The 13,259-nt window shown below is 49.1% G+C and overlaps 1 protein-coding gene across 1 annotated transcript in view; it reads left to right on the top strand.

Moving 5' to 3' along the window:
* Positions 1-13,259, top strand: part of TMEM145 (transmembrane protein 145) — a 218,499-nt gene that overhangs the window by 181,461 nt on the left and 23,779 nt on the right. Inside the window, exon 8 of the mRNA XM_082273591.1 lies at positions 12,577-12,645. Coding sequence (XP_082129717.1) covers positions 12,577-12,645 — 69 coding nt within the window. The remainder of the gene's footprint in view (positions 1-12,576; positions 12,646-13,259) is intronic.

The raw sequence follows: 13,259 nt of genomic DNA, 5'->3' as shown, positions 1-13,259 counted from the left end.
AACCGTAACTCAAACCAGTCTGAAAAGATATAGCACACCGAGTCAGAACAGTATGAAGGTCTGTGCCGAGTTTGGAGTATGTAGCTTGAACGGTCTAGGAGGAGTTAGTGTCCAAAAATTATGCGGCCAGAAAAATAAGAAGAAGAAGAAGAAGAAGAAGAAGAAGAAGTTTAAATACAATATCAGTAAGTTGGCTGTTCCAAGCCAACTTAACAAAAAATACAATACAAAATGAATACTAGCAAAAGAAAAAAAAATGGTATACTTTTTTTTTTTTAATACTTTTGCACATTTTTTTCCCTTATATATCCCTTATATACCACTATATATCCTTAAAAAATAGAAAAATGAATTTGATGTGCAGACCAGTTGTAAAGTTGATGTCTGGTTAAGTGACACATGCTGCTAAATTTTTGATCCATGTATGGGCACTTTGTGTGTACAGAAGTCAATCAACCGATCAGATTCTGTACAACCGCCCTGTTGGATTTTCCCTGGTTGATCAGCATTGCAGGCTATAGACTGCAGCACTGATCTGTGTATTCTGATGGCGGTGAAGTCTCCCCACTGCCAGAATACAATATCTCAGTGGAAGGATTCCCCCATCTACCTCGAGTGTGTGGATGAGGGAATCAGGTCAGTTTTTTTCATTCTGCTGCCTTACTTACACGATCAACAGAGTTTTTTGCACTTATAAAACAGACATAATACATTTTGAATAGAAGAGACAAAAAGAGTCCTATGCACCACACATCACTGCAAGACCCTGTGGATATGTGAAATTACAGCATTAGCCCAGTTTACAGCCAAGCCACACCCCCAATGTGTTTCACTCCACCCCCAGAGCTTAAAGGGGTTGTAAAGTTGAAAGGTTGTTTTTATCTGAATGCATTCATGATGCAATATATGCATTCAGATAAAAGGCCTTCTGTGTGCAGCGGCCCCCCTCAGCCCATCTAATACTTACCTGAGGTCCCTCTCTGTCCAGCGAGAGTGTCTCAGCCATCTGAGATTCTCCCTCCTGATTGGCCGAGAGACAGCAGCGGTGCCATTGTCTCCCCCTGCTGTCAATCAAAGTCAGCTAGCCAATCAGGGGAGAGAGGGGGCTGGGCCAGGTCAGGGCTCTGTGTCTGAATGGATACAGGGAGCTGTGACTCGGCTTGGGTGCCCCATAACAAGCTGCTTGCTGTGGGGGCACTTGACATGTGGGAGGGTCCAGGATCACAGAAGAGGGACTTGAGAAGAGAAGGATACTTTAAAATCACTTTGACTACTTCCCGCAAACCCGTACCCGTACGTCGGCTTGAAGACGTGGTTGTATCGGGATGATGCCTGTAGCTAGAGGAATCTCCCCGGTACCATTTTTTAGAGCTGATGGTCGTTTTTCTGGTGATAACCAATTCGGCTCAGCCATAATCCCAGCGAGCAGGAGGGGACGCCCCCCCCCCCGCCGCTTTCTGCCTCATTGCCCGAGTCTCCTGTCCCACCAGGAGTCCCAAGCAACCAGCCGGCAAGTCCGCTGGCTGGTAAGAGTCCCAAACAAAGACAGATTTGGCTTTGATCGGGTCTCCGAACATGTAATTCGGAAGCGACGCCACTTCTGGTTTACTCGGCTGCCAACGGCGTCAATTTAAAAAAACTGTATTCAAAAATGCCCATTTCTGCGTTTTTAATACTTTGGAGTGCAGAGGAGGGGTTTGGGATCTTTTAGACACCCGATCCCTCGATAAAGAGTACCTGTCACTGCCTAATACTGTCACAAGGGATGTTTACATTCTCCAATTTCCCCTTCAACTGGACCCAAGACTCAATCACATACCTCAGAATTCAATTACCATCCAAACTATCTGACCTATATGCTAAAAACTATCTCCCCCTACTCCACAATATACAGCGAGACCTGAAAACGTGGTCTGGGGGTCTCTTTTTGTGGTTCGGAAGAGCTGCAATAATGAAGATGAAAATTCTTCCTAGATTACTGTATCACTTCCAAATCATACCGATTAAACTTTTCATCATTCAAAAGGTCCTGCACAACTTTCCTATGGGGCCATTCTCGTCCAAGATTGAGCTTTAACAGACAGACCTCCGCTAAACTAACTGGGAGCATAGGCTTACCAGACGCCTATAAATATCACCAAGCATGCCAAGTAACAAGAATTATCGACTGGAATATCCATGCCCAAGTCAAAGCGTGGGTCCACTTAGAACACTCTATGCTCCCATTACCTCTCCATCAAACTCCCTGGCTCACGTCCTCCAATGTCCCCCTACCTTGCAAACACCACCCTCTAATAGGCAGCACATTAGCTTCATTTCACGAGACATGTCGTAAACATAAAATATCGTCATTCCCGGGACCCCTTACTCCTATCTGTCTAAATCCAGATTTCCCATCAGGCTTGATAGAGTCCTTTCTCCCAGAAGGTTGGCCGCACAAAAATGTTCGAGCAGGCCAGTTCTTTGAAAATGGCCGTTTCCTATCACGGTCCTCTCATGAATCCAAAACAACAAATCATGCATTTCCATTCTGGTCCCATGCCCAGATCCGCCACTTTCTAGGCAAAAACCGAGACCTTCCAAAATGGTCCCAACAACCAACACCCTTTGAGCTACTTTGTCTAAAAAATGAACCTCAGAGACGCCTCAGCTCAGCTACCTCCTCAATGCTATTTACCGAGCATAACCCTAACTCCAACCAACATGCCGTAAATAGGAACACGACCTCTCTACCGAATTTTCAGGGAAAGAGTGGGAAAACATCTTCACACATATTCACAAAGGATCAGTCAATGTTAATACACAGGAAAAAGGATTTAAAATTTTCACACCTCCCACTACACCATCCCCATATTAAACCCTCTCCCATCCATTTATCTATTTCCCACACCCTTACCCGAAATAGGGTTGATACTCTACAACATGGGTGTCCAACCTTTTGGCTTCTCTGGGCCACACTGAGTGTAGAGAAATTTTCTCGGGCCGCATATAAAATATATACTATAGTTAAGGTATGTACTAAAATGCTGCTGCGCCCTTCCCGCGCCCTTCCCGCGCCCTTCCCGCGCCGCCGCGCCCCCCGCACTAATTTAACACAACTAGAGGATGATGAAATGAAATGGAATCAGTATACAGAGGTTTACGTCTTCTGAGAGATAATAAAAGAATACTCTAACCACCATGACCACTTCAGTGATTTGAAGTGGTCATGGTGATAGGAGTCAGAAGCACTGCACATGCTCGCCTCCCCCCCTCCCCTCCGAGGCAACCTCTGCCTACCATTAGTTGCTCTGGCTGTGCCCCTGACCCAAATTCATTCCTCCCCAGCAAAAAAAAATTTCAGGGGGCAGTGGGCCGCATTGCCTGTGGCTCTGGGCCGCATGCGGCCCTCGGGCCGCAGGTTGGACATGCCTGCTCTACAACATATGACTCTTTTCTCTTAACCAAAACATTTATGTTTACCCCGTTAAAATACTTACTTCTCACCTAGATAATAGAAGTGTCATGGTCTTACCTTCTTGCTGTTCTCCTTCGTTTGACATGTGCTGGCGGCCATCTTGGTTTCTGGGTTTCTTGTAGCCTCCCACCCTGCGGCTCCTCCTTCCCACTGGGAGGAGCTGGATGCCTAGCTCATATATATAGGAGGTCTGTGGCTTCAGTTCCCTGCTTGGTCCTCCTGTGTTCACATGCTACTAAGACTGCTGCTACTTCTGGTTCCTGTTCCTGGCTTCGTCTGACTACCCTGTTGGTTCCTGATCCTGGCTTCGTCTGACTACCCTGTTGGTTCCTGATCCTGGCTTCGTCTGACTACCCTGCTGGTTCCTGACCCCTGGCTTCGCAAAGACTCTGCATCGGTTTCGCCATCCGTTTGGACTTTTGCTTTATAGCTTGTTTTTCAATAAAGCTGTCTTATTTTCACTTATCTGTTGTTGTACGTCTGGTTCATGGTTCCGTGACATTAGGACCAAGCCATGAATTCTGACGGTACAGGGCCATCCTCGCTACCCACGCTGGTTGCCAGACTTGATCAGCAGGATCACCTGTTGGGTCGGTTCGCCGTGGCGTTGCAAACCCTGCTTGAACGCACGGTACCACAGGCCACGAATTCTGACGGTACAGGGCCATCCTCACTACCCACGCTGGTTGCCAGACTTGATCAGCAGGATCACCTGTTGGGTCAGTTCGCCGTGGCGTTGCAAACCCTGCTTGAACGCACGGTTCATTTCGCTCCCGTTGCCGATGGGTCGGTTGTCGCTCCTGGGTCCGCTCCTACTGCTGCTCCGGTTGTTGCGCCAGAGTCTACCCCGACACCTGTTGTTGCGCCCGCGGTGTTTCGGGGTATGTCCGGTTCTGCCCCCCTTCCACAGCGCTTTGGGGGAGAGCCAACTCAGTGCCGAGGTTTCCTTAACCAGGTGGGCATTTATTTCGAGTTGCTGCCACATGCCTTTCCTACTGAGAGATCAAAGGTGGGCTTCTTAATCTCACTGCTCTCGGACAAGGCCTTGGCCTGGGCCAGCCCTTTATGGGAGAACAATAATCCGGTGGTTGCCGAGTTTTCCGGTTTTGTTGCTTCTCTTCGGAAGGTATTCGATGTGCCGGCTCGTGCTGCCTCTGCTGCGAAGCTCCTTATGTCCATCAGACAGGGTTCACGATCCATAGCTGAATACGCCATTGAGTTTCGTACCCTGGCAGCAGAGGTGGGCTGGAATAATGAGGCTCTGGTCGCTGCTTTCTCTCATGGTCTCTCGGATGCCTTGAAGGATGAGGTTGCAGCTAAGGAACTACCAGTGGAGCTCGAGTCTCTTATTTCTTTCCTGATTTTGATTGACACCAGACTCAGGGAGAGACCTTCCTTTAAGGAGAGTCTGCGGAGGCCTCCTAACAGATTGGCGCCTACCTTTGTTGTCCCACCCGTGCCTCCCTCTCCTCCCACGCCTCCTGGGGATGACTTGTCTGGGGGTGAACCCATGCAGCTGGGGTTTGCTCGCCTGTCCGAGGGGGAGAGGGTACTCCGGAGACGCGAGGGCCGATGCATGTACTGTGGTCTCGGTGGGCATTTTCGGTTGGCATGTCCGAACCGTCCAGGGAAACGCTCGCACCTGAGATCCTGTCGGGGGCAGATCTTGGGTGGAGTCTCCTCGTCCCCGGTTTCCCGTGTTGACAAACCACTGATCACTGTTGTCCTTTCCTGGGTCGGGGGCTCGGTGACGACCCAGGCGTTGGTGGACTCTGGTGCTGGTGGTTTGTTCATTGATAGTGTGTTCGCTGCCGCCAATTCCATTCCTCTGCAGGCTCGAGGTTCTCCTCTGGCTCTTGAGGCGATAGACGGCAGACCCCTTCTGCCGCCACACGTGACTCATGAGACCCTTCCAGTGGGGTTAGCCATTGGTGCCGTCCACAGAGAGTCGGTCTGCTTCCAGGTTATTTCGTCTCCACACTACTCGGTGGTCTTGGGGTACCCCTGGCTCCAGAAGCATAATCCGATTTTCGATTGGAGATCGGCCGAGATCCTCTCGTGGTCACCGCAGTGTGGGACTAGTTGCATCCATGGGCCTGTCAAGTTGCTGTGTACTTCCTCGGACTCTCTGTTGCCCCCTGAATACGAGGAGTACCGGGATGTATTCGATAAGGTGCGCGCGGTTGCCCTACCTCCGCACCGCCCATACGATTGTGCCATCGAGTTACAATCGGGTGCCGTTCCTCCTCGTGGCAAAGTCTATCCACTGTCGGTAGCGGAGAATGAGGCCATGGAGGAGTACGTGAGGGAGGCGCTTTCACGTGGACACATTCGCAAATCCTCGTCCCCGGCAGGGGCTGGATTTTTCTTTGTGAAAAAGAAGGGCGGTGAGTTGAGGCCTTGCATCGATTACAGGGGTCTCAATCGCATCACGATCAAGAACGCTTACCCGATACCCTTGATTTCCGAGCTGTTCGATCGCCTTAAAGGGGCCACGGTCTTTACCAAACTCGACCTGAGGGCGGCATATAACCTCGTAAGGATCAAGGCGGGCGATGAGTGGAAGACCGCGTTTAACACCAGGACCGGTCATTATGAATCCTTGGTTATGCCCTTTGGGCTGTGCAATGCGCCCGCAGTCTTTCAGGAATTCATCAACGATGTTTTCCGTGACCTGTTGCAGCAGTGTGTGGTGGTCTACCTGGATGACATCTTGGTATATTCTGAGTCCATGGAGACCCACATTCTGGATGTCAAACGAGTGTTGCAATGGTTACGAGAGAACAAGCTGTTTGGTAAGCTTGAGAAATGCGAATTTCACCGATCCCAGGTAACCTTCTTAGGTTACATCATTTCCGCTGAGGGGTTCTCCATGGATCCTGAGAAGGTTTCGGCTGTCTTACAGTGGCCCCAGCCCAGTGGTCTTCGCTCCCTGCAGCGCTTTTTGGGCTTCGCCAATTATTATCGGAAGTTCATCAGGGACTTTTCCATGCTAGCCAAGCCTCTCACGGATCTGACCAGGAAGGGCAGTAATTCCCAGGTCTGGCCGCCCGAGGCCATCCGAGCTTTTGAGGCTCTAAAGTCCGCCTTTGTGTCGGCTCCGATTCTGTCGCATCCCAACCCTGGGTTGCCCTTTGTACTCGAGGTGGACGCGTCTGAGACGGGAGTAGGCGCCCTTCTGTCTCAGCGTAGAACACCAGAGGGTCCTCTGCTTCCTTGTGGGTTTTACTCCCGGAAACTGTCTTCCGCGGAGTGCAACTACCAGATTGGTGACAGGGAGTTATTGGCCATCGTGCAGGCTCTTAAAGAATGGAGGCACTTGCTCGAGGGTTCGGTGGTTCCGGTCCTCATCCTGACGGATCACAAGAATCTGACCTACCTCTCTGAGGCCAAGAGATTGACACCACGTCAGGCCAGATGGGCTCTGTTCTTGTCACGTTTTAATTACGTGGTCTCCTACCTACCCGGTTCCAAGAACATCAGGGCTGATGCCTTATCACGGCAGTACTCCGACCTGTCCACGGAGGAGTCGATTCTGACTTCGGTCATACCTCCGAATCAGATCCTGGCTGCCATTCGCACCAGCCTGACCTCTCCCCTGGGTGAGCAGATTTTGGCGGCTCAATCTGGTGCTCCCTCTGGGAGACCCAACGGCAGATGTTTTGTGCCTGAGGAGTTGCGCACTCGGTTGTTGCGAACCTACCATAACTCCAAGACCGCGGGGCATCCTGGAAAGAATCAGCTGTCCTGGGCTGTTTCACGTCTGTTCTGGTGGCCTTCCCTACGTTCCGACATCGCCGCATATGTAGCGGCATGCTCCGTTTGTGCCCAGAGTAAGTCCCCTCGGCACCTTCCGTTGGGCCTTCTGCAACCCTTAGCCACCGGAGAGCGCCCATGGTCACACCTGGGGATGGATTTCATTGTGGACCTCCCTGCATCCCGAGGCCATACGGTCATTCTCATGATTGTGGATCGGTTTTCCAAAATGTGTCACTGTGTTCCTCTCAAGAAGTTACCCTCTGCACAGGAGTTGGCCACGATTTTTGCCAGGGAGGTCTTCCGGTTGCACGGTTTGCCCAAGGAGATTGTGTCGGATCGGGGGAGTCAGTTTGTGTCCAGGTTCTGGCGCGCCTTTTGCTCCCAGTTGGGGATTCATCTCTCCTTCTCCTCGGCCTACCACCCTCAGTCCAATGGGGCCGCAGAACGATCCAATCAGGCCTTGGAGCAATTCCTTCGTTGCTATGTCTCCGATCACCAAGACAATTGGGTTGACCTCCTGCCTTGGGCTGAGTTTGCCAGGAACACGGCGGTGAACTCTTCCTCTGGGACGTCTCCCTTCATGGCCAACTATGGGTTCCAACCTGCCGTGTTACCGGAGGTATTCTCTCCCCAGGATATTCCGGCTGTGGAGGATCACCTTTCCGTCCTACGTGCTTCTTGGGTACAGATCCAGAAGTCCCTTGAGGTCTCTGCGCAGCGCCAGAGACTCCAGGCTGATCGCAGACGAGCGCCTGCTCCTTCCTACCAGGCCGGAGACCGTGTATGGTTGTCCACCCGCAACCTCAACCTTCGAGTGCCCACTCCCAAGCTGGCGCCTCGCTTTGTTGGTCCCTTCCGAGTGCTTCGCAGGGTAAACCCGGTAGCCTATGCCCTTGCGCTTCCTCCTGGCATGCGGATCTCCAACGTGTTTCATGTCTCCCTGTTGAAGCCTCTGGTGTGTAATCGTTTCACTTCCTCGGTTCCTCGGCCTCGTCCGGTCCGAGTGGGCAATCGTGAGGAGTATGAGGTGAGCAATATCCTGGACTCACGCCTGGTCCGCGGTCGGGTGCAGTTTTTGGTTCATTGGCGTGGTTATGGTCCAGAGGAGCGTTCCTGGGTTCCCTCCGCAGATGTCCATGCTCCTGCCTTGCTCCGAGCCTTCCACGCACGCTTCCCTCAGAAACCGTTCTTTACTCCGCGGAGGAGGGGCCCTTGAGGGGGAGGTACTGTCATGGTCTTACCTTCTTGCTGTTCTCCTTCGTTTGACATGTGCTGGCGGCCATCTTGGTTTCTGGGTTTCTTGTAGCCTCCCACCCTGCGGCTCCTCCTTCCCACTGGGAGGAGCTGGATGCCTAGCTCATATATATAGGAGGTCTGTGGCTTCAGTTCCCTGCTTGGTCCTCCTGTGTTCACATGCTACTAAGACTGCTGCTACTTCTGGTTCCTGTTCCTGGCTTTGTCTGACTACCCTGTTGGTTCCTGATCCTGGCTTCGTCTGACTACCCTGTTGGTTCCTGATCCTGGCTTCGTCTGACTACCCTGCTGGTTCCTGACCCCTGGCTTCGCAAAGACTCTGCATCGGTTTCGCCATCCGTTTGGACTTTTGCTTTATAGCTTGTTTTTCAATAAAGCTGTCTTATTTTCACTTATCTGTTGTTGTACGTCTGGTTCATGGTTCCGTGACAAGAAGGCCATATCAAGGCCCTCCAATATAGCTCATCAGAGTAAATGAACCGTTACTCAAAACAAAAACTGGCTTAGAACAATAGACAGTCTTTTAACATATACTAACGTAAGGCTTTCTACTCAAACACCCAAACCAGCCAACCCTTCCAACCTGGGGATTATCCTGACCATAAACAGAGTTCAACTTAAGTCCTAGTTGACACTAATCTTCATCTTTTATATAATGGATACTCTTTTAAGATTTAGCTTTATGCTTACACTCATGATGTCCACCTATATACTCATGAATGTTTTGATATGGCTTTGTTGTGCCTTACCTTTCTCTACATGTATTTGTATAACCTAGAGTTGTTTTTTAAGCTATAACTGTACCTGTACTTTTTTCAAATAAAGCTTTTTTTGGGAAAAACAATGTTTTTTAAAGCGTCGCCTATGGAGATTTTTTAAATACCGTAGTTTATTACCATTCCATGAGTGTGCGCAATTTTGAACCGTAACATGATAGGTATCTATTTATTCGACGTGACATCATCTTTCACAATATATAAAAAATTTGGGCTAACTTTAGTTTTTTTTTTTTTTTAATTCAGCGAAGTGTATTTTTTCCCACAAAAAATTGCGTTTGAAAGACTGCTGCACAAATACCACGTGACAAAAAAATATTGCAAGGACCGCCATTTTATTCTCCAGAGTCTTTGCTAAAAAAATATATATATATATAATGTTTGGTTAAGTAATTTTCTAGCAAAAAATACTGATTTTAGCTTGTAAACAACAAGTGTCACAAATAGGCTTGGTCCTTAAAGCGGAGTTCCACCCAAAAGTGGAACTTCCACTTTAAGGCCTCCTGACCCCCAGACAGGCCTCATTTGGCATGTCAATTTTTTTTTTTTTTGGGGGGGGTACCTAGATTTGACAGATACCCGCTCCCACGTCCGCTCAGGCCCCCTAGGCTCAAGCGGAAGTTTTCCTCTCCCCCTCCCTCCCTGCAATCTTCTGGGACATGTCACAGGTCCCAGAAGATTGCCCATCCATTCAGGACGCGCAGCGTGACTCGTGCATGCGCAGTGCGCACCGGGCTGTGAAGCCGCAAGCTGCGGGGAGAAGAGGGAGAGGATTGAGGCTTTGGTCGAACACATCATGGGACAGGTGAGTGTGTGTTTATTAAAAGTCAGCAGCTACACTTTTTGTAGCTGCTGATTTTTAATGAACACAAAATGAGTGGAACTCCGCTTTTAGTGGTTAATCATTAATTCCCATGAATATCATTGATCCCCATGATTAAGCTCAGAAGGTGGAGTGAGCGTTGCTTGGCTAGAGCCTGGGCCGAAGCTGTCATTTCACATCTTGCAGTGATGTGCGGTGCATAGTACCTTTTATGTTTGGAGCTGGGATAGGCGCCAGCACTCCCAGCAGTGTACCACAGGAGAGGACCCACCTGGAGCCTTGAACGGCGCCCCCTATTTGTTGTCTGGTCAAAACTCTTTGAATGGTATAATTAACAGACCAACAAGGTCTATTTTTTTATTGTTTGAACTAGATGGACTAGTGTCTTTTTTCGACCTACTATGTTGGGTACAAATATCTGCTACATCCTTGGAAAGGATCAGATGTCCACATAGGACAAATTAGGCGGGTAAATATTCCAGCATTATTATTATTCAGGATTTATATAGCGCCAGCAGTTTACGCAGCGCTTTACAATATAAAAGGGAGACAATTCAGTTACAATACAAAAAAAGAGGATTAAGAGGGCCCTGCTCAGAAGAGCTTACAATCTAATGGGGTGGGACAGGTGTTACAAGAGGTTGTAACAGTAGGGAATGAGCTGAAGGAAGATTAGTGAAAGGCTTCCCCGAAGAGATGAGTTTTCAGGGATCGACTGAAAGCAGCTAGAGTAGGAGATAGCCGTACAGGTTGATGTAGAGCGTTCCAGAGGATGGGAGAGGCCCTGGAGAAATCCTGGAGACGAGCATGAGAGGAGGAGACAAGGGAGCTTGAGAGTAGGAGGTCTTGAGAGGAGCAGAGAGGGCGGTTTGGGTGATATTTGGAGACAAGATTGGTGATGTAGCTCGGGGCAGATTTGTGAATGGCTTTGTATTTTGTGGTTAGTATTCTGAATTTAATTTGCGGATTGCTCTTGGAGAGGCAGCTATTCAGCACAATTGTATGCCCTTTGGCTCAAGCACAAGGTCTCAGTATCCTCTGTGAGTTACGTATGCAACCATCATACTACAATTGATGTACTATTCTGGGAAAATCTGCCCCTTGCGATACACGAAATGTCCTATTCCTGTGGCATTAATCTCTAGATCCTTCTCGGCCTTTTGGCTAAGATCAAGTATAGTATCTGTTCTTATCAGTTGGTATGGACCCTGAAGGTTAGTAGGGGCAGGGGCTGAAATGAACCTGGGCGCTCCAGGTGAATCTGGGGGACTGAGAAGTAGGCACTGTCAGAGAAAGTCGGATGGGTCCATTGTCTTCTGATTTGAATGGGATCCGTCCCTATCAGTTTGAAGGGAGCGAGAAAGCCGGTTTCGCCAATTTCCGGTTAGTACTGCTCCTGGATGTAATTGGTAAGGAATTGGGATGGTGGTGGGAGGGCCTTTCCTCCTGGGTTGAATCTGGCCTTGCAAGGGGGGGCCTTTTTCCCCAGTTGAAGGCGGGCTCTCCCTAATGCTGTCCACGTTCCAAACCTCCTGGTAGGGATGGGCTACAACGGGTCCGGCTGGGGGTCGAGACAGAAAAAAAGCCCATGGTGTACGTGCCCCTGGGGTGGCAGCCCAGGGGTGCCTTAATTATCACTGGTGAGGGGCAGCTCGCCTTGAGTTTTTCGGCACCTTGGTCACTGCACCATACACACTTTTTTTCACACCTGCCTCTTGGGACAGGCCTTTTGGCTTGGACCAGAGGAATTTTTTATTCTTGGGTGGGGGCGTATATGGCCTTCTGGCTTAGTTCGACCTACCTCATGGGGTTTCCCTTCGGGGTGCCCCACCTAGTACTTGGGGAGGGCTGTTTTGGCAGTCCCTCTAGAGAACTGTTTTGGCCAGGCAAACCATCAGAAGTACCTCAGTCCCTGTCAGGAGTCTTGCGCCCCGGGGGATCAGGGTCAGGGTCCAACCTCTTCGGAGGCCAGACCATTCCGCACACCCTGTGCAGTTTTTGTGTTCTTCACTGGGCACTTTTTTATGTACACAGTTAAAGTCTTTTGGGTGTTAAAAATTAATCTCTAGATCCTAAGGGTCCTCAGTGGAGTTGTGTTGAAATTGAAAAACAGACAAAAAAAGTATTTGGGGATTCAGCCCCAAGTCCTTCACCATAGGGATTACTGCCTTTCCAAAAAGATGCAGCATTCCATATATGAGTGTTATCCAAACTAAATCCTCCTGAAGAAGCTAGACATATACAGCGAAACATGTGTTTTGTTTGTGGTATTGTCTCAACTAGATTGACAATTGTTTTTATCAATGATTTTATATATTTTCTAAAATAAAAATTTGATTAATTTTTAAATATTATGTTATTTTGACTTATTGGCACCTTAAAAGCCCTAAAAAACTCTTGGAAATTACTTTGTACAAATAACAGAAGTGCATTGTTGGGATGGACATGCACTTTTAAAACGGAAAAATCAAAAAAATGTATTTTTTATCTCTTTATTCTTGGACCAGATATACTGCGAGGAAGACAGCTTCTGCACACTACATACAAGATGTTCATGGCAGCGGCTGGCGTGGAGGGTGAGTTGTGCTTATTTCTGAGGTTATGAGCCTTGGACCTCTCCCTTTTCATGGGGTGACAAGTTTGATTTTCTCCATTTTGGACCTGTTCTTACCTCCACCTTCTGAATTGGATCTCCCTGTCCACAAACTTACTGAGACCAGGGGCGTAACTACAGGGGTTGCAGGGGTTGCAATTGCAACCGGGCCCCATGCTGGCCTGTGCGGCTCCCCTGTACACCTGGATAGGAGGGGTGGCGAGGGCAGCATGTAGAGAAATCACTGTCCTCCTTTTTCCTCCTGTAGCTGCAGGAGGAAAATGGAGGAGATTGGTTGGTCTGTATGCCGCCACTCCTCCTATCCAGTTCACTTGTGTTCTGCTGTCTCTGAGCCCCTGTGTGCTCCCCTGGTCCCCCCCCCCACTGTGCTCCCCCCCCCCTCTCCTGCCAGCTGCTGCAGGGGATGTCACAATAGAGAACCAGGAAAGGGGTCGTTAAATATGTAATTCACCAGCTCCTTCCTTTTCTGAATGGACAGAGTCATAGTCAGTGACATTGTAAAAAAAATAAAATAAAATAATACAAAATAATACAATTAAAATACTAAAAAATAAAAACTACTGACACCAGTGGGTG

Source organism: Pelophylax lessonae, assembly GCF_965119305.1.
Source record: "Pelophylax lessonae genome assembly, chromosome: 12".
NCBI classification, from domain to species: Eukaryota; Metazoa; Chordata; class Amphibia; order Anura; family Ranidae; genus Pelophylax; species Pelophylax lessonae.
Note: the sequence above shows the minus strand (reverse complement) of the source record. Positions and strands in the feature narration are given on the sequence as shown.